The sequence below is a fragment of the Lacerta agilis genome, chromosome 13, assembly GCF_009819535.1.
Source record: "Lacerta agilis isolate rLacAgi1 chromosome 13, rLacAgi1.pri, whole genome shotgun sequence".
Lineage (NCBI taxonomy): Eukaryota > Metazoa > Chordata > Lepidosauria > Squamata > Lacertidae > Lacerta > Lacerta agilis.
Genome location: NC_046324.1, coordinates 50194475 through 50221980, shown reverse-complemented (window position 1 = coordinate 50221980; position 27506 = coordinate 50194475). Strand labels below are relative to the sequence as shown.

The window sequence follows — 27506 nt, the reverse complement described above, 5'->3', positions numbered from 1 at the left end:
TCTGGTTCTTTGAGATTAAAAATGGAATCCACCTGATTAGCTGCTGATTTGCACGGCCACAAAAAGTGTTATGTACTGAATTGAATAGGATCCAAACTGCAGCAGGCTGATTGGTCCTAGAACAATAGGATTGAGATTGCAGCAGTCTGACTGGTCCCAGAACAATAGGATTGAGATTGCAGCAGTCTGACTGGTCCCAGAACAATAGGATTGAGATTGCAGCAGTCTGATTGGTCTGCAGGAGCCACCCAATCCAGCTCCAGGTGGAAGTGAATCCGCATTCCGATTGGCATACAGGAGTATCCCGGAATTAGCCAATCATGTGGGGCCCATTGTGTAAATAGTGTATATAAAGCAAACATTTTGGGGGAACTGCATTCCTCACTACTATGAGCTGAATAAAGAGCATGAAAATCACACTGGACTCCGAGTATCTTTCAAAAAGCTAGAAGGTTTTAGTGATCCACATACACTTACCATCGTCCTTAGTTCGCTCGATGACCGGAGGGGAGCTGGGGATCCCGTCCCCTATGCGTGTGAATGCCAGCACCTGAATCTCATAAAGCACATATTTCCGCAAACCAGCTAGAAGGGTGGAAAGGGTGTGGTTCCCTCTCACGACTTGGCTGCTTAATTTGCTTTCCACATCTTTGGGCTTGAACAAAATCTGAAGTAGGGGGGAAAGAAGAGTATGATAAATACATATAGAATGATATGAAAAGGATGGTGAGCATTACCTCGCTCCCCACAAGCAGCAAGGCATTCCAGGAACATTATTTTACAGGGATGGCAACAAAAATGTTATTGTACCCTACTCATCTCACTGGGTTGCCCCAGCTACGCTGGGTGGCTTCCAACAAAATAGAAAAACACAGAACAAAACACCAAACATTAAAAGCTTCCTGCCACAGGCAGATGTCCATGGAAAGTCATATAATTGTGAATCTCTTTGGCATCTGATGGGAGGGCGTTCCACAGGGTAGGTGCAACCAGGGGCGTCTTACTCTAAACTGTGTTTTTACAATCAACTTTTATTTTGTTCTGTGTTTATTGTAATGTTCTCTTTTTGCTATGGCCAATGGCTGAGGTGAATGAAGTTGTTTCTTGGGGAAACAACTTTGGGGGACCCTTTGCAAAACATTAAAATCTGTGGGGGTGCCAAAAAATGTCTGCACCGGGTACTACCTGACCTTGCTACGCCTCTGCGCCCTTCTCCCTCCTGGCTGCCCCGTGACAGTAGCGGGACTGCTGATGAAGCCCGCGCGGCAAGTGAGCCTAGAGCTGCCCAGCACAGGGGGCGAGGAGGACAGGGAGGGGCGCCGAGAACATCGCCCCCCCGCCCCTTCCTTCGAGGAAAAAGGTGGAGGAGGGATTCATTCAGATTTGGGGCAGTGGGAGGGGAAGTAGAGGGGGGCGCACTACCATTAGGACTCAGTTCGGAGGTAAGGATGGACCCGAGAGTGTGCTCTCCGTGCAGTTAGTGGTTAAAAACAAACAAACAGCAACAAAAAGTCCTTTAAATACGGGGACAGGTTTTAAGGTCCTATTAGATTCAGCAGGGCTTACTCTCAGGTAAGTGCAGTTAGGGCTGCAGCCTTTGTGACCCAGGTTTTGGGTCCTTTTAAGGTTCAGGATGTCGCTGCTTTACCCCCCCCCCCCCCAATATTTGAAAATCTCAGCTTTGCACTTAAACACAAATTGGCCGGGAACTTCATTCTCTGAGTCTTTATCAATTTATTTAAAGAACAACAAACTGGTGGTTGCTTTAACTTTTTGATATGTGGTGATTTGAATCATGAGGATGAATTACAAGAATTGCTGAGTCTTGAATGAGTCTTGCTTTGGAATTGAGGACTTTATTAGATTTCCTTATGTCTTTTCATTTTATTTTGTTCTAAGGGCTTGTTAGAGATAATGTTTAAGTGTGGTGTCAGCTCCCTCAAAAAAAGGTCAACCACTCTGGGGAACCGGGGGGCGGGCGCCGGGGGGATCTTTGCAATGCGGCACCGGATATGCTTAAGATAGCCCTGGGTGCAACTACCAAGAAGGCCTCTGCCTGGTAACTTCGCTATTTCTCAGAAGAGAGAACTGGGGACATATGTATGCAATCCTATGTACCAATGGCAAACCTCTTGCCAATTCCTATGTAGCCAAATCAGGGGGTATCAGCAGGCTTGGGAGAATGCCAAGGTTTGCAAAAGTATCAAAAAGCATTACAAAAAAACCTTGGAAGGAGGAAAAACCAAAAAAATAGGTCCATGAGGTATGCTGACTGGTGTTGCCGTGCTGAGTGTCTGTCTCTCTCACACACAAACACACCTGCCCTGCCAGCCCCAACAAACACGCAGCAAAGGGTTAGTCTTGTCAGGTAGATGGTAGTTGCCATCCATAAACAAGCAATCAACTTAGCATCTCCTAGTCATTGGTGCATGTTAGCAGGATGTCAAAGGTATTAGCTAAACAGTACACAAGAGACAAGTTAAAGTCTTTAATAACTCGCATGTATGCTGTATTGTACGCTGAAGACTGAACGTTCAAACTGCAGTCTTCTGAGTAACTCGAACTGATAACCTGTCCTGCAAAACGAACTTTTTCAGTCTGCTTGTTTGTATCTGTAGGGAGATCTCACTGCTGATAGCTTAAGTGATGTAGCACAGAATATGCTGTGCCACAGGATTCTCTTCAGCTCATTGTGTTTCAGTCTGACATTAGTAGTGATGCCTAAATTCTTTAGAATGGAACCTTTCAGCTAAAATACAGGAGATCTGTATAGGATTGTAGCTCTGGGATACACCTTACAGCACTTAGCTCAGTTGCCGGGACTTTAATACCCCAATACTTACTAGTACACAGATAACAACAAAATCAAGTAAAAACAACACGTTGCTTATCCAAAGGCAGAAAAGACTCAGGAGCGCTTGGGAAGATCTACCTTGTATCCAAGGATGAGCCCGTTCTGTTCAGGTTCAGGGACAGCCGCCCAGGTCAAGAGGATCTGAGTGGAGCTCACAGCTTCAGCCGACACGTTCTCTGGGGGAGCCGAAGGAACTGCAAATGTCCAGATTTAATAGACATTAGAAACTGATAAAATCCATTCGCTCATCATCTAGGATTTTCCCAGTCATTTCCAATGGTCAATGGGCACAGAGGGTTAGGGTTAGTGTCAGAAACTGAGATATGAAAGCTAGGAGCTAAATGACACTTTAAACCTAGGTTATGGGCACCACAACAGAATGTCTAGGCGTGCTTTTTTATAACAAGAATACAAAGCTGAAAATGAATGAACTGCAACTAAAATCTTATGTTCGTTTTCACATGGTCTGGTCCTCATCTGAAGACTGGAAAAAACAAAGCCATGCTTCCCCTGTCCACCCCTCAAATATTCTTAAGAGGATCTCTTCTCCAGTTTTCGGAAAGTGGCTGGAAGTGGGGAGGCAGAAAAAGGTCCTCCTTTCCCTCCACTGTGCAGTTTTAACATGAAATGTTAGTGCAGTACTGTGCCCAGAGCTCAGAAACTGCTTGTGCTAATGAAATTCCCTGTCGCAAAACGCGCCTAGAACAATGGGAGTTTTGAATACTGAACTGCACCTAGGGCCTGCTGGGGATGCCCTCACCATCTGAGGGTAGCAAGGACAGAACCTTGTGATGGGCACCCAGTCTGTGAACACCATTCCCAGGCACATGAACCAGGATCTACCACTTTTGTATTTCACTTGCTGGCAAAAATGCTTCCACTTACTTAGTCTTTCTATGTCACCTGAATAAAGGTTGTCTGCTGTAATTTATTTGGCCTATCATGTTGTTTTAAGTGTATCCTAAGTGTGTGTGTGTTTAATATTGTTTTCAATAGTACAATCTTTGGTCAAAGGGGGATGGATTAAAAATATTTTAAATAAATGAACAACAACAACAAATTCAATCCATCATCCTGAATCAAAATGCTTCTTCCTCTTTACTTGAACAGTTTCTGTCTACCTTTTGCAGACCATTGTTAATTAATACCAACTGCCAGGCATACATAATCTACTCTATTTTGTAGATAATGTGGATTCCCCTGCTCGTAATTGTCCGAGATGCCAATAGGGTTAGCATGAAGAAAAAGAATGTGTTTTTTTTCAAGGAAGAAAACCAGCAGCCTCAGGATCCATAGTCTGGATCCAGAGCCAAGGACCCTCTCCTGGCCCATTTCAGTAAGCCACCACAAGGAAGTGTCCCCAAATACTGTGCTTTCTTCATCATGCACTTTCTGGAAGTAGCTCTCCCCCATAGGTTCTCAGACACTCAAAAGCTCTTCCCAGAAACTCCCTAGGTTTCTAGCATCCGGCATCTCACCATCACCACCACACATTCCCATATGAACCGACACGGCCCCTGCTCTCATCATTTCAGGCCCATCTTAGTGTGCCTCCTCCACACGAGGTCAGGAAGGTGGCAAAGCAAGAATGGGTGGCTCTCCGCTTGTGGAATACTCTCCCCAGAGGGGCTCACCTGGCACCTTCATTACCTATTTTTACGCACTAGGCAGAAACATTCCTCTTGGCCAGGTGTTCAGCAGATTAACATTCTATGGCTTTTAAAATGTGTTTGGGGTGAGGGGTTATTTGTGCTTTTTCTTGTTCTTGTTTTTCTTGTGCATTTTGTGTTGGACTAGACGGCCCTTTGCGTACCTCCCAACTCTGCAATTCAATGATTCTACAATTCCATGATTCTGTTCCCAGCTAGGCAATGATCTTGCCTGACCCTTTTAAAAAGCCACCTGAGCTCAGTGCTTAGTATGTGACATGGCCTAAGTAAGTATGTTACTTTTTTATTTTGTAAAAGAGAGAGAGAGAGAGAGAGAACAAAACAAATACACCCCCCTTTTAAAGCCAAGTTGGCAATATAAAGGTCACAACAGAATTACTGTCACTAACTTTCGCCAGACAGGGAGAAATCCAATGTATTTTCCCCGCATTACTTCCTCCCCCCTCGCCCCCCCCCCAGCTCCTTTAGGCAAAGCTAACACCACTCAGTTAACGCGATTAGATTTGGAGGCTGCTTTAAAGGTCTTGACGGAGATTTTTAAATTTTATTTAGCTGCTTATGCCTCACCCCCTACTCCACACGCACACTCTAATGTCTATAGGGCACAGTTTCTCAAAGAGCACGATGCACCTGCCGAGCTTCAGAGACCATTGGAGGGAGGGAGGAAACTTCTAAAGGCCTTTTGAGGTGATTGTTGGAGGAGAGAGAAATAGGCTTTATTCTCAGTGCTGAAGCCACACTAGTGCCGGTCTGGAAGCAGTTGTGGGGCTCTGCCTTATGGTGCTGAAAGGGGAGCAGCTTATCAAAGGTGCCTGTGACCTTCACACCATGATGAGAGAGGCCTCTGGCCTCCAGGATGCCCAGAAGCATCTCTGGTAGCAGACCATTGTGCGGAAGCGGGGTCCATAGATTTATGAATGAGCCCAGCTGCAAATTACTGCATAGGCTCTTGGAGGTCTGCTCCCTCCTATCCTCTCCCACTTAACTTCCTTCTCCAGGGCTCAATGATGGGAAGGGAGCACAAAGAAGCTCTGGCCTGTGACATCACCAGAGAGGTGCCCCTATGTCTCAGGTTTGGGCCCTGAAATCTCAGAGTCTCAGATGCTCCTGACCAGGCAAGCCTCAGTCCCCATTTCTTTTCATCCAGCACTGAGTCCATAGCTACTATTTTCATGTTCCTCTGAAGGAAGGATAAGGAAACTCCACCCTGTACTTCTGCAGGCTCCAGGTTATCAGCACAGCAGTTTCTCTGTTAGCAATTAGCTGGGGCATGAGAAATGGAGCGCCTCTGCTTTTGCTGGCAATATAGTTTTGTCTTCCCCACTCCCCCTGCTTCTCCCAATGCTGGATTCCCCCCCCCCATCTTCTCCTAGATTTATCCTCCACAAGGATATAATTATGTTAAAGGAATATAGATTGCCGGGAGCCACAAATGTCTTTGGACGGCTGCCACAGCCTTATCCGTAGATCTTCACAAAGCACTACTCCCACATGAATCACTTCATAGGGCACGAGAAAGAGGTGTGCCAGATTTCAGTGTAAAGAAAACCAGCCGTTTTCCAAGCCGCTCTTGCTCAGATATTCACTTGTTTGATTTTGCCATGCAAGGAGGGAATGATTTCTTTATTTGGATGAATACCTTTCTTCTCTGGTTCAGAAGCCAAAGCATCTCTTTCACTCCATCCCCCAACACCAGCACTCTGGATGGTTCACAAGAGGCTGAAACGGCCTTCACATCTTCTTCTTTTTAAAAAAGATGTGTATAATGAAGGATCACTGCTAGGGGGAGTCTAAGCCCCAACAATGCAGAGAATGTGGCTTGTCTTCCCTCTCTGCTTTGGCCAAGGCCACTTGAGGCACACGTTTAAATGATCAAAAAGGTGGTGATTATGGGGAGGTCCTAGTATGAGCAGATAAGATCTGACATTGGGTCCTTTTGGGTTTGTAAACAAATCCACAGAAACCACAAGCTCTCTCTGTCTCTCTCTACCTAATCTATCTCCCAAATTCAGAAACCTTAGTCGATTAATCAGATGAGCTTCAGTCAATTCAGTAGTTAATTATAACTGCATAAATTGAATAGGGAGGAAAGCGACTGATACCAACTGTCCCCTCCCTCCACGGCAAGGATGTCTTCATGGGGTTTCCAGCATTTTTATCACATCAACCTTGCCTGTGGTTTATTTGTAGATTGCTTCTTTGACACAAAACAGACATCCCTGTCCTGATCCCCATGACCCAAACAAATTTCCATGTTCCTTCCAGGCCAATTTCACCATTCGTCAGTGGCAGGAGGAATGCAATGCATTTGCTCTTCTTTATCCCATAGTTATTTTGAAAGATGAAGCAGAAGGTGGGTACTTTGTTTTTGCAAATGAGCTCTCCTGAAGTTAACTGGGTTACTATCACAATGTGTGTGTGTGTGTGTGTGTGTGTGTGTGTGTGTGTGTGTGTTCAAAGAAGGAGGAGGTAACCCTTTGCAAAAATGTGTTTCAGTACAAGGTGAAAAGCCTAAACTCTATGGGTTCATAAGAACCTTGAGTTATTTAAACTTCCTTGTCCATAAGACTGACTAAGCTCTGTAAATTCAAGTCCTCCACTGCTGGAAAGTCATAGTAGAGCTGCTTCGGGGACATATCTACACCACAAACTTGCACTGATTTAATGGTTTAGTCAATCCCTGCCTCCTTAGAACTTTGATCTGCTTAGTGGGTGGCGAGGCAAGTGACCGCTAACAGAGAATTCCAAGCACCCTCCACAAACTGCATAGTTCAAGTCAGAGTTAACAGGAACGCCACTGTATGAACAGAACCTTTTCATGGATACTTCTTTTCTTTTCTTTTTTAAAAATAATAATAACTCCTCTATTTCACACCATGATTCATTTCTGATGCATGGTGTTCCTGCTGCCCTTATATGTACTGGCCCCCAGATAGCGCATATCCACAGCTACATAGTTGATAAAGTCAGCTATTAATTAGATTATCATGGCCACATTCAGAGGAAAGGGTCAAGGTGTTCAGAGCTTCGTAGACTGATATTCAGGATGCAGCTCAGGTTGCGCACTGCAGTGTTGCTTTCCTGTAGCATGTAGGCTAGGAGATAATGCGCAGGAGCCTACAGTTGTTCAGGAAGTCCCACACATATTATTTGTGTCTCTTGGCCTTGCTAGGGGGAAAGACAGACTTCTCTTGTTGCAACATCTCTAAGGATTGCTGTGAGCAGCATGGGGGCATTCCACAGTCAGAGGGGCTTGCTCTTTTTCAGTTCAAAATCCCACATGAATGATCTCTGCCATCTTTCCTGCCAAATGTGCTAATCCTCTGCTCCTTGAACATTCCCTCCCAGTTTCCAGTTGCCCTTGCCCCTGCTTGCCCCAGCAATATATTCCGAACTGCCCATTTCTAGTAACCTGCTAAGCTGCAGCTTCTGATTCAATGTGTAGTGGCACCAGAGCTTTGAAGGCCGCCCATTAAAATATGGCCATGTGTCTAGCAGTTCCACCAATCTTTCAAGTGTGTTGCAAAAGTGTGTGCTTTTGCCCAAACCCAAGCTCTGGAATAAGAGTAGCATATATAAACTGCAGCAGGCAATTAGGTTAATACCAGTAGATAAGCAACTACTCTATTCTCAACTTAAAAAATGGAAAGTGTAATGCTGGTGGTCAACAAAAGAGGTTTAAAGACGCTCCCAAGGAAAATCTTTAAAAATGTAGTATAAACATCAACAATTGGGAATCACTGGCCTGCGAGCGCTCCAATTGGAGAACAGCCTTTACCAAAGGTGTTGTGGACTTTGAAGACGCTCATACTCAGGACAAAAGGGAGAAACGTGCTAAGAGGAAGGCACGTTTGGCAAACCCTCACATGATCAACTCCTGCCCATAAACCTATGTCCCCACTGTGGAAGGACATCCACAGTGAGCGGACTCACTGTTAAGACTGTGTTCATGAAAGACAATCTTACTCGGCTAAGAGTGATTGCCAAAGATGCCATTTTTGAAGCTCAGCTACCGCCAACCCAAGATCCTGCAAGGACATTTTCCTTTTGAATAAAGGAATTATTGATTTTCCTAAGGCAGGAACCCCATATATTTACCCGGATTGCACCTGCAAATTTACTTTTTTCTGTTGTAACTCATCCTGAGGTCTATGTACAAAGGGCAGGATATAAATTGTTAAAAAATAATACATAAATATCCAGCTACTTGTAATCCCAAGTCCTGTCCCGAATGGGTTGGGTGACTAAATTGCTCATCTTGTTTCTGCCACATTTCCTGCCGCCCCTCAAATGAGAACCTTCCTTTTACTGGTAAAAAAAAAAAAAAAACAGCAGCAATATCCCTATCTAGCTTTCCTGAGACTAACGGCAAAGCCTCAAACTGCAGTTATTAAGGGTTTTGGAAAGGAAATTCTTCCAGCCCTTCAAAAGCCAGGTTTTATTTCATCTGAAGAAGGGATCAAAGCTGGGGCTTCCTGTATGCAAGGCACACACTATTGAATGAAGAAGACTCCTTTCCTTTGAAGAAGAGGCAGATCTAGAGAGACCCACCTCCTTTCTAAGACTAGCTATTGCCTCTCACTGCTTAGACTGGCAAATATGCACAAAAAATCATGGGCTACTCCAGTTCCACCTGGCCAACTGGGTGCTGTGGGAACAGTTTTGTGTTGATGGCTTTGATTGTCTTTGCAATCCCGCAGAAACCAAAATGGGGGCAGTAGTGGAGGTAAGGTTAGGATTATGGGCTCTTACCTCCTTGAATCATGTGATGTGACTGAACACTAAAGATCAGCTCATAATTTGTTTTTGTTTTTTTTTAAAAAAATAGACGTATTAAGAATGTGGAGTTTGGCACGTGGCAAAATGGCCATATGGTTACTGCACATCTCACTGAAATCTATGGAATGTATGCCTGAGTAAATATGGTGACCACTGAGCACAATTAAATCAGATTAACTCTGCAAACTCCTGTTTAAGTGGTTGGGGGACTGGTGTGCCCATAAACCTAGCTGTTTTCTACTGACCCCATAGAGATGCTTGAAACGGGTCATGTGGTGAGCACTGATTATGTACAATGGGTATCAGTGCATCATACTTATTTGTCACTGTCACCCTCACCAACTCTCTCTCGCTTCTGCATCCTGCCACGGCTCCTCTGGCTTTAATTGAACCCTTACCCCAGCACTAATGAAAATATGCAAATTTGGGGATGCTGAGCTGTTTATAACAAGAAAAAAGGCTGAAATCTTGTTTAAAGTGATAAATGGGACCCAGCCTTAACCATGCAGTAGCAATGGGCAGCCCCTCTATGATTATGGAGACAAATTGCAAACACAACCCTTGCTCATTGTGCAGGTTAGCGAAGACTGTGATTTACTTTCACTGTTGAATACTTAATTCAAGAAAGGTCACTCCGCTCAATTATTCACCCGCAGCAGAAAGGTAAATTACATTGGATGCATGTGGGCTGGAGCTGAGAGAGAGGAGCTTTGCTTGAAGTTATCTAGATAACAGCTTAATAACTACCTTCCGCAGATGCTAATGAGCGAGCATTGCTTATCCCTCGTCTTGCTGCCGCTGGGCAGGAGTCCCAGAGCCTTGCCTGGTGGATATTTCTCCTTGCAAAACCTGGACCACCCAAGTAAGCACGTTCACAGATTACAAGAGGTGAAATGTTGCTGTTGAGAGATGTGCTGGCAGAGGTTGTAGAAAGCAAAATAACAGATGCATTTTGAAACCTATTTCTCTGTGCCCACCCTCCCTGGCCGCCCAGAGGTTCTAATAACTAGTAGCTGAGGAAGTCTGTACCTGTCATTCCCTGAGCAAATTCTCTGCAGCTTGAGAGGGCTGCTAGCATGCAATGAGAAAGAAATTGATTTCATAATTAAAGGCTCCTACGAGGCTCTAGGTGGCCTCCTTTTCATCAGCCTCCCAGTAAATCAGCAAAAATGGAATAGGGAGTTCTGCTGTCTCTTTGCACAGGGACTGAACGAATGATCCAATCACCTCCAATGCGGGCAAGAGGCAGAATGACTCACCCTCAGAGGAGGCCACCCACTGCATCTATGAGTGAGTCACTGTTCTGGTCAGGATTCCTTACTATTGAGGCCATCAAGCAAAGGTAACCAGAGGGATGATGCTGAACACAAGAAAATGGCCACAAGGTAATGAGTTCAGCTCAACCACCCCTCACATGCAGTCCTCTGCACAAAATTCATATCTCCTGTGCAGGAGTTTCATTTACAAATTTCAGGGCAACCCCCCCCCCCATGAATTTGTATGTATTGTGTAGTTTTCAAAGAGCTTTGCTGGATCAGACCAAAGTCCACGATTCACAGTGATAAATCAAATGCCTCTGGGAAGCATGCAAGCAGCAGCTGAGCACAGTCATGCTCTCCCTACTTGCAATTGCCAGAAACTGGTATCAGAAGCCGACTGACTCTGACACTGGAGGTAAAACATAGCCATTGGCAGCCTTATCCTCCACGAATTTGTCTAATCCCCATTTATTATTGATACCTCTAGTAAGGTTTTCAAATGGCTTTCAACAGCAGAGATACGAAGCTAAACTTTGTGCCTTAGTCTCTTGCACTCCATGTTCTGTCTTATTGCCCCCTGGGCAAGAAGGAAGGTTGTGCCTCGGGGCGCTGTGTCTGCATCAGGGAGCTGCATATGACTTATGTAAAAGTGCCCTCAAAGCATAAGCATATTGCTAAGTTGCTTTGAGACTTTTATATACATATATATCCAAAGAAATGCAATAAATAAATAATAAATCCAACATCAGCTTGCCTTGGGCCCAGGCTACGTGGAAGATCATGTTCCCCTATATGAACTTGCCTGGGTGCTAAGATCCTCAGATAAGCATCTTCTCTAAGCCCCATCAACACACTTAGTAGTCACACAAGACACAGAGAGAATGCATTTTCTGTGGCGGCTCCCAGATGCTGAGATTCCCTTCCAAGGGAGAATAGACTGGCTCCTCTTTTGCCATCCCTCTGCCAGCAGGCTAAGACCCTCATTTTCAGACAGGTCTTTGGAAACTGAAGTGCAGACAATGCTGACCACTGGGTTCTGTCAGGGCAAACTGTACCTTAATGCTGGTTCTAAGTGCGCTTTAATGTATTGTAACCATTGTTTTCATGTCATCTAATTACTTTGTACTTCATAACGGTGTCTTTAAATGGTGGAGGCAGCCACGAATCCCAGCTTGGGAGAAAGGCAGGATATAATTACATTAAACAAGCCAGCAGCAGGCCAGTGTAAAATCATAAGGAAAAGCAGGTATCGTTTTAGGAGTTTGGCGATCACCGAGAGTCGTTCCGCACAACCTACCTGACTCCCGCGTGCGACCTCGCATCACCTCGCTCCAGGGTCCTGCCCCAATGGCGTTGAAAGCTTGGATCTGCAGCTCATATTCTGTCCACTCCTCTAGATCCTCAATGGTGTGCTCCCTCTCCAGCCGATCATTGATTACCTTTGTCAGTATCAGAGGCTGCACATCCACACACCAGTATTTGATTCTGTAACCCACTGACTCCGGGTTCCCATTGTACTGGGAGTCAGGCAGAGGCTGGGCAAGGAAGGAAAGGGTGGCATGTTAGTGATGGGCAAGATGGAGGCTTGAAAGCGCAGGATGTGGTCTTCTGTGACATATGTCACCCACATTGGGTCAGATCTTTCAGTTGGCACAAACAGGAGGAAACACCATATACCAACATCACATTCTCCAAGTGTGGATCCTGAGGGAGGTATCTGGAAGGGTTTTTTGAGGGGGGGGGTGTTATGTACTGAGTTGAATAGGATCCAAACTGCAGCAGTCTGACTGGTCCCAGAACAATAGGATTGAGATTGCAGCAGTCTGATTGGTCCGCAGGAGCCACCCAATCCAGCTCCAGGTGGAAGTGAATCCGCACTCCGATTGGCATACAGGAGTATCCCGGAATTAGCCAATCACGTGGGGCCCATTGTGTAAATAGTGTATATAAAGCAAACGTTTTGGGGGAACTGCATTCCTCACTACTATGAGCTGAATAAAGAGCATGAAATTCACACTGGACTCCGAGTATATTTCAGGGGGGCTTGCAGGAGTTTAGGGGGGAAACCCAAGAACACCCTAATGAGGAGTGAGAGTGCTCAGTGGCCAAAGACTGTTGAAGGTTCATTGACAGGCGGACACCGCCCCTCCTCTCTCACATGAGGGAGAGGTGGAATGAAATGGAATATCTTGGAACAGGGCACACCTAGCTGGCTGGCTCGCTGGTACCTGAACAGGAACATGTCACACTGTAATATTTTGTTCACTTGCGGACCATGAACATGGAACTTGGCACCAGTACATTTGTACCTTGGATCTCGAACGCGAACAAATCAGCTACCGGACGATCGAAACCTGGAAGTGAGTATTCCAGTTTTCAAACGTTCTTTTGGAGGCTGAATGTCTGGTGGGGCTTCCGCGGCTTCCAATTGGCTGCAAGAGCTTCCTGCAGCCAATCAGAAGCCGTACTTGGGTTTTCCAACGTTTTGGAAGTCGAACTGACTTCCAGAATGGATTCCGTTTGATTTCCAAGGTGTGACTGTATGCATTTAGGACCTTGATGTTAAGGCTTGCAGTGGCCAGCCCTGGAGTGGATCAGTCATGTGCATATCCACTTCGGTGGAAGGGGAGTGATGGGAAGGGAGCAGGAAACTCCTCTAATCCCAACCCTGCACAGGATCAGCTCAACATTGCCACAACTTGCAAGCACATTGCAGATAGGCAGGTCTGTCTTTGCTCCTCAACCCAGGAAGCACAAAATTTTCTCCTTTCTTCCTTCTTCTTTTTTGTCTCATTGGCCCATAAATGAGGCTTTAATTCATGGGTGTAAAATCTCTGGAGCTGATAGTTCTTTTTGGACCATTATCAGAGACGCACAAATGGCCAGCAACAATATTAATGCAGTTAATTGCAAAGTCACATGATACGCCCCTTTCATCTTTGCCTGCCTCACTGGCTCTCTGCCATTCATCCATCTTCTCTGCTTACAATAACTTCCCGCCTCTTTGACTGGGATCCAAAGAGCTACTTTAGGCACATACCAAAAGCTTGGGTGCACCTGGCGGGATCTGCAGCTCGTTTCTCCTTGAGCAGCAGGCTCCCGAGACCAGATGCCAAATACGAGCAGACATTCATTTCCTGTTGTTATAGGAATGCCCCGATGACTTGGAGAATTCAAAGGGGTTCTGAGCATTCAGAAAACGTATGCACAGAACGTTTTCCTGATTGCCAGGCGAGCTGCTGCAGTTCCCGTCTTACGTAATAACCTCTGGAAGCATCCACTGGGTGCTGAGAATATAACCAGGAAGAAATATCCTTGGGAAGGCTGTTTGGAGTGGAATAGGAGAGGAAATTGGAATAATGGAATGGATTTCAGTCAGATAGGCTGAGGGGTGGGTACAGCAGTCAAAGACACATGATAAATTCATTTATCAATGGCCCTGCAATTTATCACCCGATTCCAGAGTTAATCACTTAGCTCTGCAATCTATCACATGGATATAACCTCCACATTGGCACTGTTTCCTTCTGTGTAGGGGGAAAAAAATCTCTTTGCAATTTCAGTAACTTAGGATGAAAGTGGCTACACAATGAACCAAATTTCATGGCATTTCTTCAGAAACACATCACCATAACAAACAAGAGGCAGCATCTGGTCTATTCCAATTATATCACATTTATAATTCCTTGCTATGCTTTTATTGTTTGGTCCATTAGTGAGCACATCCTATCCTGGCATATAGCCAGAAATGTGGAGCTTCAGATATGACCGCAGTGCTGGGAAAAGGGAAATAAATGGCTTTCTCTGCGAAAGTCATTTGTGAGTTTTGGACTCCTTGCCTAAGGAACAGTTTGAATGTTGTTCCTCCTCCTACGCTGCCTTGCTATGATCAACTTACCACCCAGCGGACCCCACAAGCTGGTCTCACTGGCTGTGCGCACAGTCACACTCCCTGGCGCAATGTCTGGCGGTGCTGGAGAGTTTGGATGACGCGCGATGGCTGGCTGAGTGGACTTTGCCCAACCACATTCACCTGCCTCATCCTGAACCTGAGAGACACAGAGAGGAACAAACAGAAAGTGTACAGAAAGATTTAGAAGAGCCATGTAGGGTTGAAAACAGAACCTCTGGAAATCCTTCTTCATCAAACTGATTTTTTTAAAGTGACTAACAGCAGCATTGGTCAAAGATACTGGTAAATGGCAGGTGGTTGTATGTTCCTTGCTCTGTTACAATTGTGAGATTTTCAAGGGGCAAATAGATTCTTTTTGATCAGATAACTCAAACTGAAAGAATGATAATGACAGCCCACTGAACAGGTCAAATATATATATTGGAAAGCGCAATATAAGAAAATGGCAGATTCTTGTTTGGGCTTTCAAGTAATTACAGAAAGTTTAGTTTCTAAAATTTCACTCCCAACATGCCACCAACTGTGGCCAAGGTTTGTTTTTGGCTTATTGATCATGGTTGTTGGAGCAAAACTAACCAGGATTCCTAGTTGGAATGTCACGCTGGGCCAGAGGTCATGGTTTGTTTCTCCTCAGTACCTGAATATTTCCCTGTTTCATCTTTATTATTTCATTCTTTATTACAGTTTCACACGAAGACCAAACAGCATCTAATAATGAACAAGGGTGAGCTTGACTCTCAGCCTCCCTGATTAAAATTTGTTCTCCCCAATTAGAACTGGCTATCATTACCTAAAGCTTTAGTTGGTTAACCCACTGATTAAACCATTGGAGGTTGCTTCCCTTCTCTTTGCAAATGTGGCTATCAGATTGAGTTCAATCCAGAAAGAAGCAACCGTATCCTTAAATCCATTTAGGTTTGTCCAACTTTCTCTGGAATGAGTCCAATGCCAAACACTTCCCTAATGATCCCTCCCCAAACACAGTTGACGTGGAACCAATAGCTTGCCTTTGATGCAAGATTGTAGGTTTCAGATATGAACACTTGGATCAAAATCAATCCCATTTGTTCCAAATTATGACAGCAATCACTCCTCCTTGTGATGGCACCAGTTTAGAAAAGGGATCAGAGGTGCATGCGGCCACCCATAACAGAAGCGACAGGAGAGTCTGTCCGTTCAGGCTTCCTTGTGCTAACACGTTAGCTGCTCAACTTGTCCCTGCTGACTGCTGGCTTTCTGGCATTAAAGACTGGGACTGAAGAAAGGTTGTGCGAGCTTGTGTAATGCCATTAGTCTATCTGCTCAGATCTCGTTAAGGAAGTGCATTAAAGGAAAATGCATTAAGCAAAACAACACCATTAATTTTCCAAACACTGGACAGGGCACAGTACAAAAGAAGCACATTTGACAAAGATGCAGTCCTAAGTCCAATAATTAGTGCTTTATATTCCCTCCCACCTTTTCATCATGTAGGAATGCCGTGCCAAGACCTGGCAAGATGATGGAGCTGATAAGCCCAGTGGCATTTGGGAGACGCGTCTCATTTCATCATCTTATGGACAGTCACACAATGGCTTCAGAGGGCTCAAAAGGATGGTGAATGTGATGGAAGAAATTCAGTTTGGAGATCAATTGCAAAGCGTAATGGATGGATCAGAGCAGCTCTTATGTTGGGTTAGCTAGTGTCATATAATGGACTTCTCATCAAGCAATGCACCCAGGTAGCATTGCCAGCTGTCCCCCTGCCTGCCTGCCCACCCTCCTGTCCTGCTCCTGTGTGGCAATCTGATACAGGGAAATGAAGCAGGGACAGCTTTTAAGTATGATAAGCAAGTAGGTCAGTCAGAGCTATTCCCCAGCATATTCCTTCATGCCTGTTCCCAGGTGACATTATTCAGTTGATCTCATAAACATCCAAAAGTGCTGTTAACGCAATCTATTATGCTGATGAAAAATTTCACCCAACTTCAACTCAAAGGGCTGGGGCTACAGAGCCAAGGAAATGCATATGCATTACTGTAAAAGTAGCAAGGTGTCGAGCTGGAATGAAATAAGCCAGAAAGAAGCCTGCTCCCTGTTTCTTACAAAGAAGTGCTCCATTCTCCTCTATGGAGAACTCTCTCACCACTTCTGCCCCAACACTTAGCTTTATCAGAAGCATATATGAATGCAGCAGATGACTTACAGTATAAAATAACTGAATCTGGTCAAACATACACCAGGCCTATTTTCTGAATCGCGGGAACGTGCTTCACAAAGCAATTGCTGCTAAAACTCCTCCACTCAAGGATCCCTGAATGCTTTTAGGCAACAATGTTCTATGGTGAGAGTACTTGCTAAAATAGCAACACCACAGACCTTTGCCCTTGTTCCTCACCATTTGATATAACTTATTTAGACCGAAATGCCTTGTCAAGAGGGACACATTAAGCTGATGCTGAGGAATAAGTATGAACAAGGGAAATGCTATCAGCAACCTTATGCATTTGCAAATACTTTCCAGAGAATCTCTTAGATCAGAAGCAACAAAACAAGCCCATGGCACTTTAAGTCCTAACACATTTATTGTGAAATAAACAATGGTGGCTGAGAGGCAGGAGGTGAGAAGGGAAGTGAGGTTGATGAAAGTGCCACTGGTTGCCTGCTTTTGTGGTGCCACACTGATATGCAGCTAACCTTCTATGTAATTTTTCCCAATGTCATTTTATATTGAAATACGTAATAATATAATTTTATATTGAAACGGTGAGGTCATTTAAAAGTAATTGCACTGGAGTGTTTGATTTGCATTTATCTGTCTACCTGGTGAAAGTGCAGCCTGCGCTTTCATGTAAAGACATTTCCAGGACAAAATTAAGGCAAAACAAATATAGTAAACAAGAGATTAAAAAGCAACAACAATAAACAAAGCAGCAGTTTAAAAGTGTCTCCACCCCAGTTTTGCACCAAATCTTTTGTTTGTTTTGTTTTTTTACCAAAGCCTGAGAATAATGCCTCTCAGGCATCAACCAGACCAGACCTGCTTAACTTCAGAAAAGTTAGGTAAAGGTAAAGGACTCCTGACCATCAGGTCCAGTCGTGTCCGACTCTGGGGTTGCAGCGCTCATCTCGCTTTATAGGCCGAGGGAGCTGCCGTTTGTCCGCAGACAGCTTCCGGGTCATGTGGCCCGCATGACAAAGCCGCTTCTGGCGAACCAGAGCAGCACACGGAAATGCCGTTTACCTTCCCGCCGGAGCAGTACCTATTTATCTACTTGCACTTTGACGTGCTTTCGAACTGCTAGGTGGGCAGGAGCTGGACCGAGCAACGTGGAGCTCACCCCCGTGGCAGGGATTTGAAACCGCCGACCTTCTGATTAGCAAGCCCTAGACTCTGTGGTTTAACCCACAGCGCCACCTGTGTCCCTTCCTCAGAAAAGTTACTGCTCCTTAAATCTTCATTTCTGGGGCAGCTTCACAGGCTAAGGAGGTGGAATTTTCAAATATAGTCAAAGAAGGGCAGGCAGAATTGTTAAATTAAATTAGGAGCGGGATGTCCCTCTTACTCATGGCACTTGACATTGATGGGAGTCTTGTTTGGTTCTGTAACACCCCTGAGTTCATTTAAGTAGAATGATGGGGTTGGGGTGAGAAGAAAAGAGAACTGAGTTATACTGACTTCGCCCACTGAATCAAGCCAAAGTGATATAATGAGCATTCAGCCCATTTCAGTTCAGCTTCCCCACAATGAAACAAGATCAATTTTAATTGAAACTGGTACAACTTTTAGTCTAGACAAAATCTGCATCAGGTATGTGTTCAGTTATTCAACGGCACTATTTAGCAGTGCACTTTACCATACCTTGCTCCCATTGCCAGATTGATTAATTAGTTTTGCTACGTGAAGGGTGACAATTAAAATACATTCAAGTGGGGTCATTGAAGTGCAAACTCTTTCAAGGTTGTAAATTTTCCTTCCATCATTCCTCCCACCAGCTGCTTGCAGGCTGGGAAGCCGCTCCTCGCTAACTCCATAGCGTGTTGGCGCAGCAATTAATTACTTGCTGTTCTCACCTGTAATGAGTATAAGGCGTGAGGTTTGGGATCTCCAGCATCTGAGCATCTGATTCTTTCTCCACCTCGCACAAAGTTATCCATTCCTCCTCCTCTCCTATAACACCAACCTGTGGAGAGGATGGGAAGTTATTTTTTCCTTCGTCATTTAGACAACACCACACTTGGGAAATGTTCCTTGGAATATAGTCAGACATGCCCTTTTTCTTTTCAGTGGAGAGAATCACACATTGGTTCCCTGTTTACCCCTTCACCTCCCCTTCCTCTGTTATTTCCCCTGAGTTGAATTATAATTTGTAATATCTTTGGGGCGAGGACCTCTATTTAGTTCCGTGAACACTGAGAGCACTAGGTTAGGTAAGTAGGTCAGACTGAGAGTGAGTGACTGGCTCACCCAGTAAGCTTTATGGCCAAGTGAATCCTGATATCTTGCAGGTCCTAGTCCAATGCTCTAACTATTATACCACACTGATGATACAATCCTCGACCTCTGTGCCCACTTCAGTGGGGAACAAAGAGCTGCCGTTCCCATTTCCCTGATCAAGACTTTCGATCATCATTTTCAAGGCAGGTTGCAAGTCAAGTACAAACAAACTCAAAACCAAAAAATGATTGTTGGCTAAAAAATGGGAAGAGAGCACCAAACCAAACCGCGAAAAGAGGGGAAACCCAGCACAAATTAAGTGACCCTGAAGGCTCAGGCAAACAAAACTCCTAAAAATGGGTGCCAGATGGATAAGACACTGCAAAGTCAAGGCCGCCCAACTGAGGAAGCCTGGCCTCTGAGAGAAGGCCCTCTCCAGGTGGTATCTGCCAAGAGGCCATCTTGCCCAGGAGCACGCAGTCCTTTGCAGGCAAAGTAAGTAGTTATCCCAGGCATCGCCCCTGCATTATTCCTTTAAAGGGACACAAAACTCATGGTTACACTTCCCTTGTGAACTGCTGGCTTTCAGGCAACCCAGGGGAGCCATCAGTAACAATCCTTGATGGTACCAAAAGCCCAGCAAGCGGTAGTTTGAGCAGTAAACCAAGCATCGGTTTTTGCAGACAGAGAAAGATCCATAATCCACACAAGATCAATGATGGTGGTGGAGATCCAACCCAGAGGTTGATTTCTTGTTATGAGGTATGGGATAACATGGAACATTCTGACTTCCAGCATGGGCTGTTGTTTCAAGGCGCCTCTTATCAGGGAGTAACTCATAAAAACTCAAGGAGTCAGTAATGTTTTATGACAACATGTAAAGCCATATTAAATGTCAAGATTATCCAGTCCACGAGGGACTTTGGTTTCTTAGCATTTAGCTTATTTTCTTCACACACTACGTTATTTTATGAAACCATCCCTGGGCTATAAGTGCAACCGTGCCCCTACCCACTATTTTGCAACTGTCAAATTTCATATAAATTTCCATAGTAAACTTTGCAAAAACATGCATTTTATTTGTTCATGGTAGCATAATTTTTTAATTTTTTTTTTGTATTTATTATCCTGTTTGTGCTGTTCATAGGGTTTGAGTGCCCCGGAAAAAGGAATTTTCTAGAATACACTGGGTATACAATAAACCACATTTCTAGCACCTGAAATATAGAAGAGGACTCAGAAAAACAGAGGTAGGTTAGAAAAGTAGGTGGATCCAGGGTGCCTATCCTTGCCTGTTGAACAAATAAAAATAAAAATGCCCACATGCTTCTAGCTGTGAGGGCTAGAATCTTTAAAAATAAAAATAACTCAAACACTGAGGAGTTTGCTTCAATGTCTGAAATCTACACTGGACACTACCTCCTGCACTTTGCAGAGTGGAAAAAAAATTGCATCCATTTCCAGAGCTCAGGGATATTGGAGGATCATGCTTCTGTGCAAAGATCTGAAATGGAACAAAAGACGAAGAACAAAGGAGCTTTAGATATCCCTGCTGGCTAAGCAGCTTGGAGACTATGCAGCGCTTTGTATTAATTAGCCACTGTAAGTGGCCAACAGCCAGCTCAGCAAAGCCCATCTGCAAGAACTGCGCCAGCAGGGTCAGAGCGCTAATAGGGATTTGAAGCATTTCTTCCCCCCGTGGCACCTTTAGGGGAGAGGGCTGGGCACACTTCAAGAGGAAGAGATGGAAAAGAAGGCAGCAATGGCCGAGGTCCTAAAACAGCGGGAAGGATACAGCAGGCTAAAAAATTTACAGCAATAAACAGTTGCCGCCAACTTATTGGAGCAACAACACATTCGCAAAAAAAAAAACCCAACCCCACAGCGTTCCTCCCACAGTTAAGAAAATGGGTCCGGAAAGTGACATGCAGCTTGAATTTCCACTACTAAATTGAAAGCCATTTTCTATAGATGCAGGTGGGGCATCCCTCTGATGCAAGCCCTATTTGACAGGCATTGGCAATTAGAGCGGTGAGCGCATTCGGTTTAGTAAGAGGAGTGCCACTCAGAGCTGTTTTGGGTCTAGGTCTCTTCGGTTCCCTTTGCCCGTCTTTCTCGTCATCATGACAATTTCAATCTTTAGCTGAAGCTCCACCTTAACTAATTAAATTGGAAGGTTTCTACCCCACTTTTCAGTCAGATGATCCTTGAGGTAGCTTGCAACAGATTGCAATGATATAGAATGCAATAATACAGAATGAAGAAACAACAGACACTTGCAGGCCCTAGGAGTCTACAGCTCTGCAGTCCCAGGGCAACTGGCTGCTAGAGCAGTTCTTTCTGCCAGGGAGGGGGCAAAATAAGCTTCCACTGAAGGCTGGCCATCTCCCCGCTGTGCTCTTCCTACTGCAATCCACAAAAATCAATGAGGTACGTGGGAAATCCATGAGGAGAAAGAAAGATGGGAAGCTGCCTTGTACTGAGTCAGACCATTGATCCATCTATCTCAGCAGCAATTCAGATGTTCAAAGCGGACAGGTGGGTGTCCGTTCCAGTCCTACCTGGGGACACCAGAGATCAGGAGCAGTAAAATGTCACAACAAAGGACTGCAACCCCACAGTGGCTCTTAGTGGCCGTGGGGAGCCACTTCAGGAAAGTGGCTTAAAAGCCCCAATGTCCTTCTTTGTGTGCCTCCTCCTTGAGAGGTCTGAAGGGTGGCAACATGAGAACGGGGCCTTCTGTGCAGTGGCTCCCTATCTGTGGAATGCTCTCCTCAGGGAAATACGCCTGGGGCCTTTAGGTGCCAGGCAAAAACTTTCCGCTTTTAATCAGGCTTTTTTTTTGCAGGGGTGCGGGTGGGTATTGATATATTGTGGTTTTACATTTTGATTTTGTTCTGCGAACTGCCCTGAGACCTCTGGGTATAGGGGTATATATAAATTCAATAAATAAATGAAGAAAATAAAATGACAGAAAGGTGGGCTAGAAACGGAATAATGCAAAGATAAACACAACAGACTGTCTGGGCTCAGGTCAGATGTAGGGCAGCAATAAAACAACAGATCTCCAGAACTTAGTAAAGTTAACTCTTTCTTCAAAGTGAAACAGAAGCACTCTGGTCTAGTGGTCCCAGCAACCCTTCTCTGCAGATCTTGCCTGGAGGAGACAAGGGTGAAGACTGAATGCCTCGCCTTCTCAGCACCCACTAATGCTACTCCTTCCCTGCATCTTTCCCAAGCAGTCTCAAACTATGCCTGTGAACAACTGATTTCAGCCCACTTCATTTCCCTGTGTGCCCTGGGAGACCAAGGGGAAGGGGAGATGGGCGCAGCTGGAGAAGGAAGCCTCCCTGGCTTCTGCAGCAGGAGTGGGAGACTCCTGGGCTTCAGTGTTCTGGCCCCACACCTCTCCAGACCCTCTTCTGCCTCAGAGTCTGAACTGTCCTCTGCCCTGACTCTTCCTGCTCACTAAACCCTGTTACCTCCGCTGCATATGACTCTTCCTCCTCCCAATCTGCCCCCCCTTCTCCCTCTGACTACTCACCGTCATCCCACCACCAATAATCCCATGGCTCTGAGCTGACCTCCCAGGGGTCTCCCTTGGGGGTTTCCCCACTGCCGCCTCCCACCAATCCTCTGCATCCAGCCAGTCCGTGATGTAGACTATCGGTGTCCATGGTATTTTTCGAAGTAATATAAAACAAATCAAAAAGCAGGAAAAGAAAAGAGAAGGCCCTGTGCAGTGAGGAGCCTACAGTAGGAAACGGGGCAGTGAGCAGCTTTCTGAACGTTACTCTTTAAACAATTTACACTCGTGGAGCAACAAATGGGGAAGATACTGGCAAGCACCAAGAAAGGATGTCCCGAGTGAGTCTTCAAGCCAGAGCACAGCTTTCAATCATTAAAGAAGATGATTGGTAAGGTCTCAGAGGGGATGGCTGACTCAGGTTATGCCTGGCATATGAGAAGATTCCTCCTTGAAAAGCCAGCTGGATGACAGGTGGCCTGCTACCTGCTTTGGGCCCTGGGAGGCCATAGATAGAATGGCTGCAGTCCAGAGACAATAATTATATCTCCCTTGCCTGGAAATTGCTGAACGTTGTTTTATAATGGAGACAAGGGGGGAAGGAAACGCAACCGAGCACTTTGCCTTCTCTCAATAGAAATGGCAAGCAAGAATCCAGAACAGAGCTAAATCAGTTTCCCAGTCAATAGAGGAACTCACTGCCCAATAGACAAGGACATGGAGAGTTAGTAGAGGCTTAGGATGGGCTCCTGGGTGTTTCCCACCAGGTCCCTGAGAAGCCTCATCCTTTTTTTTAAGGGGCAGCATCTCAGCTCCTTTCTTCCCACAGAAGCAAAAGGCTCTCCTGCTTGGAGCAAATAGCTAAGCTGTACCAGGAGGCACTCAGATATCTGAAGGATGGTTCATTGGTGTTTGTGGACTGCAGCAGAAGTGAGCATAGGAAGAAACCATCAAACCATTTCACCCCGTACCACCTGTATATTTCATTCTCCCAGCAACCCAAAGCATAACTCCATCTTGCATGGGAATTCCATGAGCAGGAAGACAGATGGGATGCTGCCTCGGTATGAGTCAGAAAAACGGTCCACCTAGCTCAGTATTTTCTATGCTAACTAGGAGCAGCTCTTTTGGGTTTCAAAAGCAAAAGGGGTGGTCCTTCCCATTCCTACAGGGAGATGCCAGAGATTGGGAGCAGGAACACTTTGCTTGTGTACCCCACCCACTAGCCACAGACTTCACCTACAACCCCCCCCCCCAAAGTTCAGCTGTGAGCTTTATTGTCTTAATTAAAGGCTAATAAAGCCCTGGTCCTTTACATCTGACAGCCCTTACATTGGATGGGATAGAAATGTAATAAGTAATTAAACACTTGCCTACAAGAATAATTGATTCAATACACCAATCTGGCAAAAATATTGTGTGCATTTCAAATACTTCTCCACTAAGGCTGACAAAATCTTATTTAGAAAGTAACAGAAAGAAGTATAAGGTGCAAGGCCTAATCCTATCATCCATTTCAGCAAGTATTCATATTCGAGGTTTGTGATCTCAAAACTCTCCTGACACAATCTCATGCCAAATGGACATTCCTGAAAATAAATGTTTAGCTTATGGCAAGACCCACAATATCTAATGCATTTTTCAAGCACAGAAAGATCAAATATAAGGCACGAACATGCTTTCTTAGCCTCAATAACTGCAGCCTTACATCAAGATCTTTATAAAAATCAATGAGAAGTTTCATGTAAGCCAAAAGCATTTTCTCTCCAAGAAAACTTATAAAGACATTCCTTTTACACCAGATGTGTGAAACCTCACTTGAATCTGAAGTAATTGGTGCTCACAATACGGTAAATCGACCTTGAAAAATTCAGCTTGCCCACTTGTGTCTGCATTGGTAAATTTTCATGACAGTTTTGCAAGGGCGCAGTAAATGTCCAAGAGAACACCCTTATATATTCTCCCTAGTCTGCTTGGCTTATGAACGGCATTTCCAATCTGTCTTGATCATCAATTCTTTGACGAGGATGGGATGGGAAAGGAATAAAGTTTAAAGTCAAGACAACTTTGGTAGGGAGGCAATATCCACGATGGCCAACGAGAATGGAAAGGGCAATGCAAGGAAGTCAATATCACTTTTTTATTGGAACCATTTCTCTTGGTGAGCATACGAGTTTTCGAGCTGCACAAAACTTTTCCTGTAAATGAATAAAGAAGTTTTAAGATAAACTCTATGACGCGGTAGCAGTTGACCTGTTTAGGCTACAATCCCATACAGGCTTAACTGGGCATAAGCGCCATTGAACCCATTGGGGCTTATTTATGATAAAACATGGATGATTTATGTTATTTTCATATATGAACTCCACAAAAAGTGATAGTTTGTGCTCTCCAATCTTCATTAGAAACAAGTTCTACAGTATTATGATCCAAAGTATTTTTTTTTAACTTGGCATAATCAGAGTCTTTTTGATCAGGGGTTTGATGGCCCAGAAACCTGCAAGTGTTTTAATGAATTGGGACCTGCTTCAAAATATGCAACACATCTGACTACCATGTAGGCAAAAGTGTGCAAGCCAGATATCTTTCATGCCCAAGTGATGGGAAGACTGGCTGTTGCTTCCCAGCATGGTTAGGCAGAACCTGCAAGACATATATCCACAAGTAGTGAATGTGGTGGTCATGCAGCTTTCATACATTTTCCTATGAGAAGGTGTGAAGCAAACTGGAACAGTTCGATGTGGCCCCAAGGCCTGAACTTTATACAGAGGTGTAGTTGCCATTGGCAACTCTCTGATACCAACGCGCTGAAATCAGTTTTGGTGCAGAAATAGAAAAACTTCTCTAGGAGTCACACAAACCAAGTGCTAGGAGAGAGGGACTATGGCCTGTCACTCAGCTCAGATATGAATGCAGACTCTCAGTGAAAATCTGTAACTTTTCAAGTACAGACAAAATTGAGACAGTATGCAGTAAAGTCAAGACCAAGCTTAGCATGGATGGGACCTGAGACTCCATGTTACAGTACTGCCAAACTCCTTGAAGCATATCCTGACCCTGCCAAGAGCTGAAAAGATAAGCAGTCTGTGAGGTTTTTGGTGGGATGTGCAAGATAAGAAAGCACCTGAGATTTAAAAGATTTTAAAAGAAAAATGATTCCAGCCAAAGTTAATTAAATACCAGAATGAAAAGTAAGAGTCAACTCTTTTTCTTTCCCAAAGAAAAATGGTAATATGAAAGGTGGGAAATGTTTCCCAAGCAAGAAATGGTGATCAGCTCCTCGTCACTTTCAATGGGAACACAATGTTTCTCCATTGTTGCCCAGGCACCCTGTGTTCAGCAATAGTTCAGGCTATGTCACTGTTTTCATTATAGAGGTTTATAACTCAGTCATTTGAAATCGCTTTGGGATGAAATTTGGTACACAGGCTGTCAGCCCGGATGCAATTTTTTCCTCTTACAAAAGAGTACTTAAATCGATTCAGCTGTTTTTGATTTAAAGATCGGCAAAAGCATAAAATTGTCAGAGTCTCGGGCACTTTATTTACCAAGCTCTAAAGTGAAAACGACATCAAGAGGAGCACCACATACAATGGATGAATCCTAATAGCTCCGTTGACATTGAAAATCGGACTTAACCCGTGGAACTAGAGAAACTCGTAGAGAAGTTTGCCAATGCAGTCCTAAACTATGTGCATCTGTGGCAAAGCACAACAGTCACATTTCATGGTATTTCCCAACACAATGGCAATATGTACTATGTGTTGAGCATCTTAAAAGACTAGATACTGTGCAGAATTCATTTAGGCACAGGGTGACTTGAAATAAGCTTACAGTCCAATACAGTAAATGTGATGGCCTGGGAGTCAGACTCTGATGCTGAACCTGAGGGATCCCAGCCTGCACGGGATTCCCCGCCTCCAGAACCAGCTGAGCCGGGCCAGGGCTTGAGCCTGAAGGATCCCCACCTGTGCTGGATCCCCAGGTGCAGGCATCAGCAGAGTCTGCTCTGGCTCCTGATGGGAGGGAGGACCCATTGCCTGCAGGTGCTCCACTCCCAGCCTCTTCAGAGGAAGCTGAGGCATCCCCTGGGTCCAGTAACCCACCATCCTCTCCTGAGCTACAGAGGCTCAGGGCAGAGAGGCGAAGGGAGTTAAGTGTCTGCAGGAGGAGTGCTCGCCTCCAGGCCCGGAGGAGAGGCGAGTCTCCGGAGGATCGGGACCGCCCTAAGCATAGGGCCAGATAAAAGCCAGCCAGACCCAGCCCAAGTTGCGTGAGCAACTTAGTTGCAAGCGTGTGCTCAACCTGCAACCTTGTGCCTGAACCTGCCTTGGACCTTGATCTGCTCCCTGCCTCGCTCCCTGCCGGATTGACCTCCTTTGGACCCCTAGACCCAGGACTGGATTTGGACCTCGCTTCATGGACAAACCCTTGGGGCCAGCACAGTAAAAGGCTATGTAAAGGGGCTGTCGCTCCATGGCCTAAGCCTCAGTTTGTGTACAGGGAGTGGGGAGCTGGCAATCATGCTGCATGCCAGTTGCACCAGTGGACCCAGGGCCGTCTTAACCATTGAGCCTACTGGCGCAAGGCGCCAGGGCGCAATGGCCTGGAGGGTGCCTCCACCCCCGCTGGCAGTGCCCTACGGCTGCCCAGCAGAGCACGAGAGCGGGAGCTGGCCGGCCACGCCGCGCCCTCTGGCTGCCCGGCAGAGCGCGAGTTCGCTGGCCACGCCAGGGCACCTGATATGCTTAAGATGGCCCTGAGTGGACCCACCATATCCATTGGGCTATGGTCAACTTCCCAGGCATACAATTCCCACCAAAGTTAACCCAGCACACAACGTTATGATAGCAGACAGGTGTTGCAGTTAGTGTAAGAAGCACTGGAGAAAATGCTGTCACTATATGCCAACAAAATCATCCCCAGAGCTTGGGGTGACTTCAACTCCCAAACAAAAATGGCATGATTGCATGTCCTTTGGAACAGACTTTAATAGATGCATCAAAATTTCTCTTCTGAATCTTGGGACCCTTCCCAGAGTTTGTTACAAGTTGCGTGTTTTACAATGGCAATCTCTAAATACAGTTA

The 27506-nt window shown here is 45.2% G+C and overlaps 1 protein-coding gene across 1 annotated transcript in view; it reads right to left on the bottom strand.

Annotated features, from left to right (window-relative positions):
- SDK1 (sidekick cell adhesion molecule 1) overlaps positions 1–27506 on the bottom strand; it is a 557065-nt gene that overhangs the window by 94989 nt on the left and 434570 nt on the right. The window contains 7 exon segments of the mRNA XM_033167902.1: positions 478–667; positions 2933–3048; positions 11860–12097; positions 14461–14472; positions 14474–14535; positions 14538–14611; positions 18529–18638. Of these exon segments, the coding sequence (XP_033023793.1) occupies positions 478–667; positions 2933–3048; positions 11860–12097; positions 14461–14472; positions 14474–14535; positions 14538–14611; positions 18529–18638 (802 nt within the window).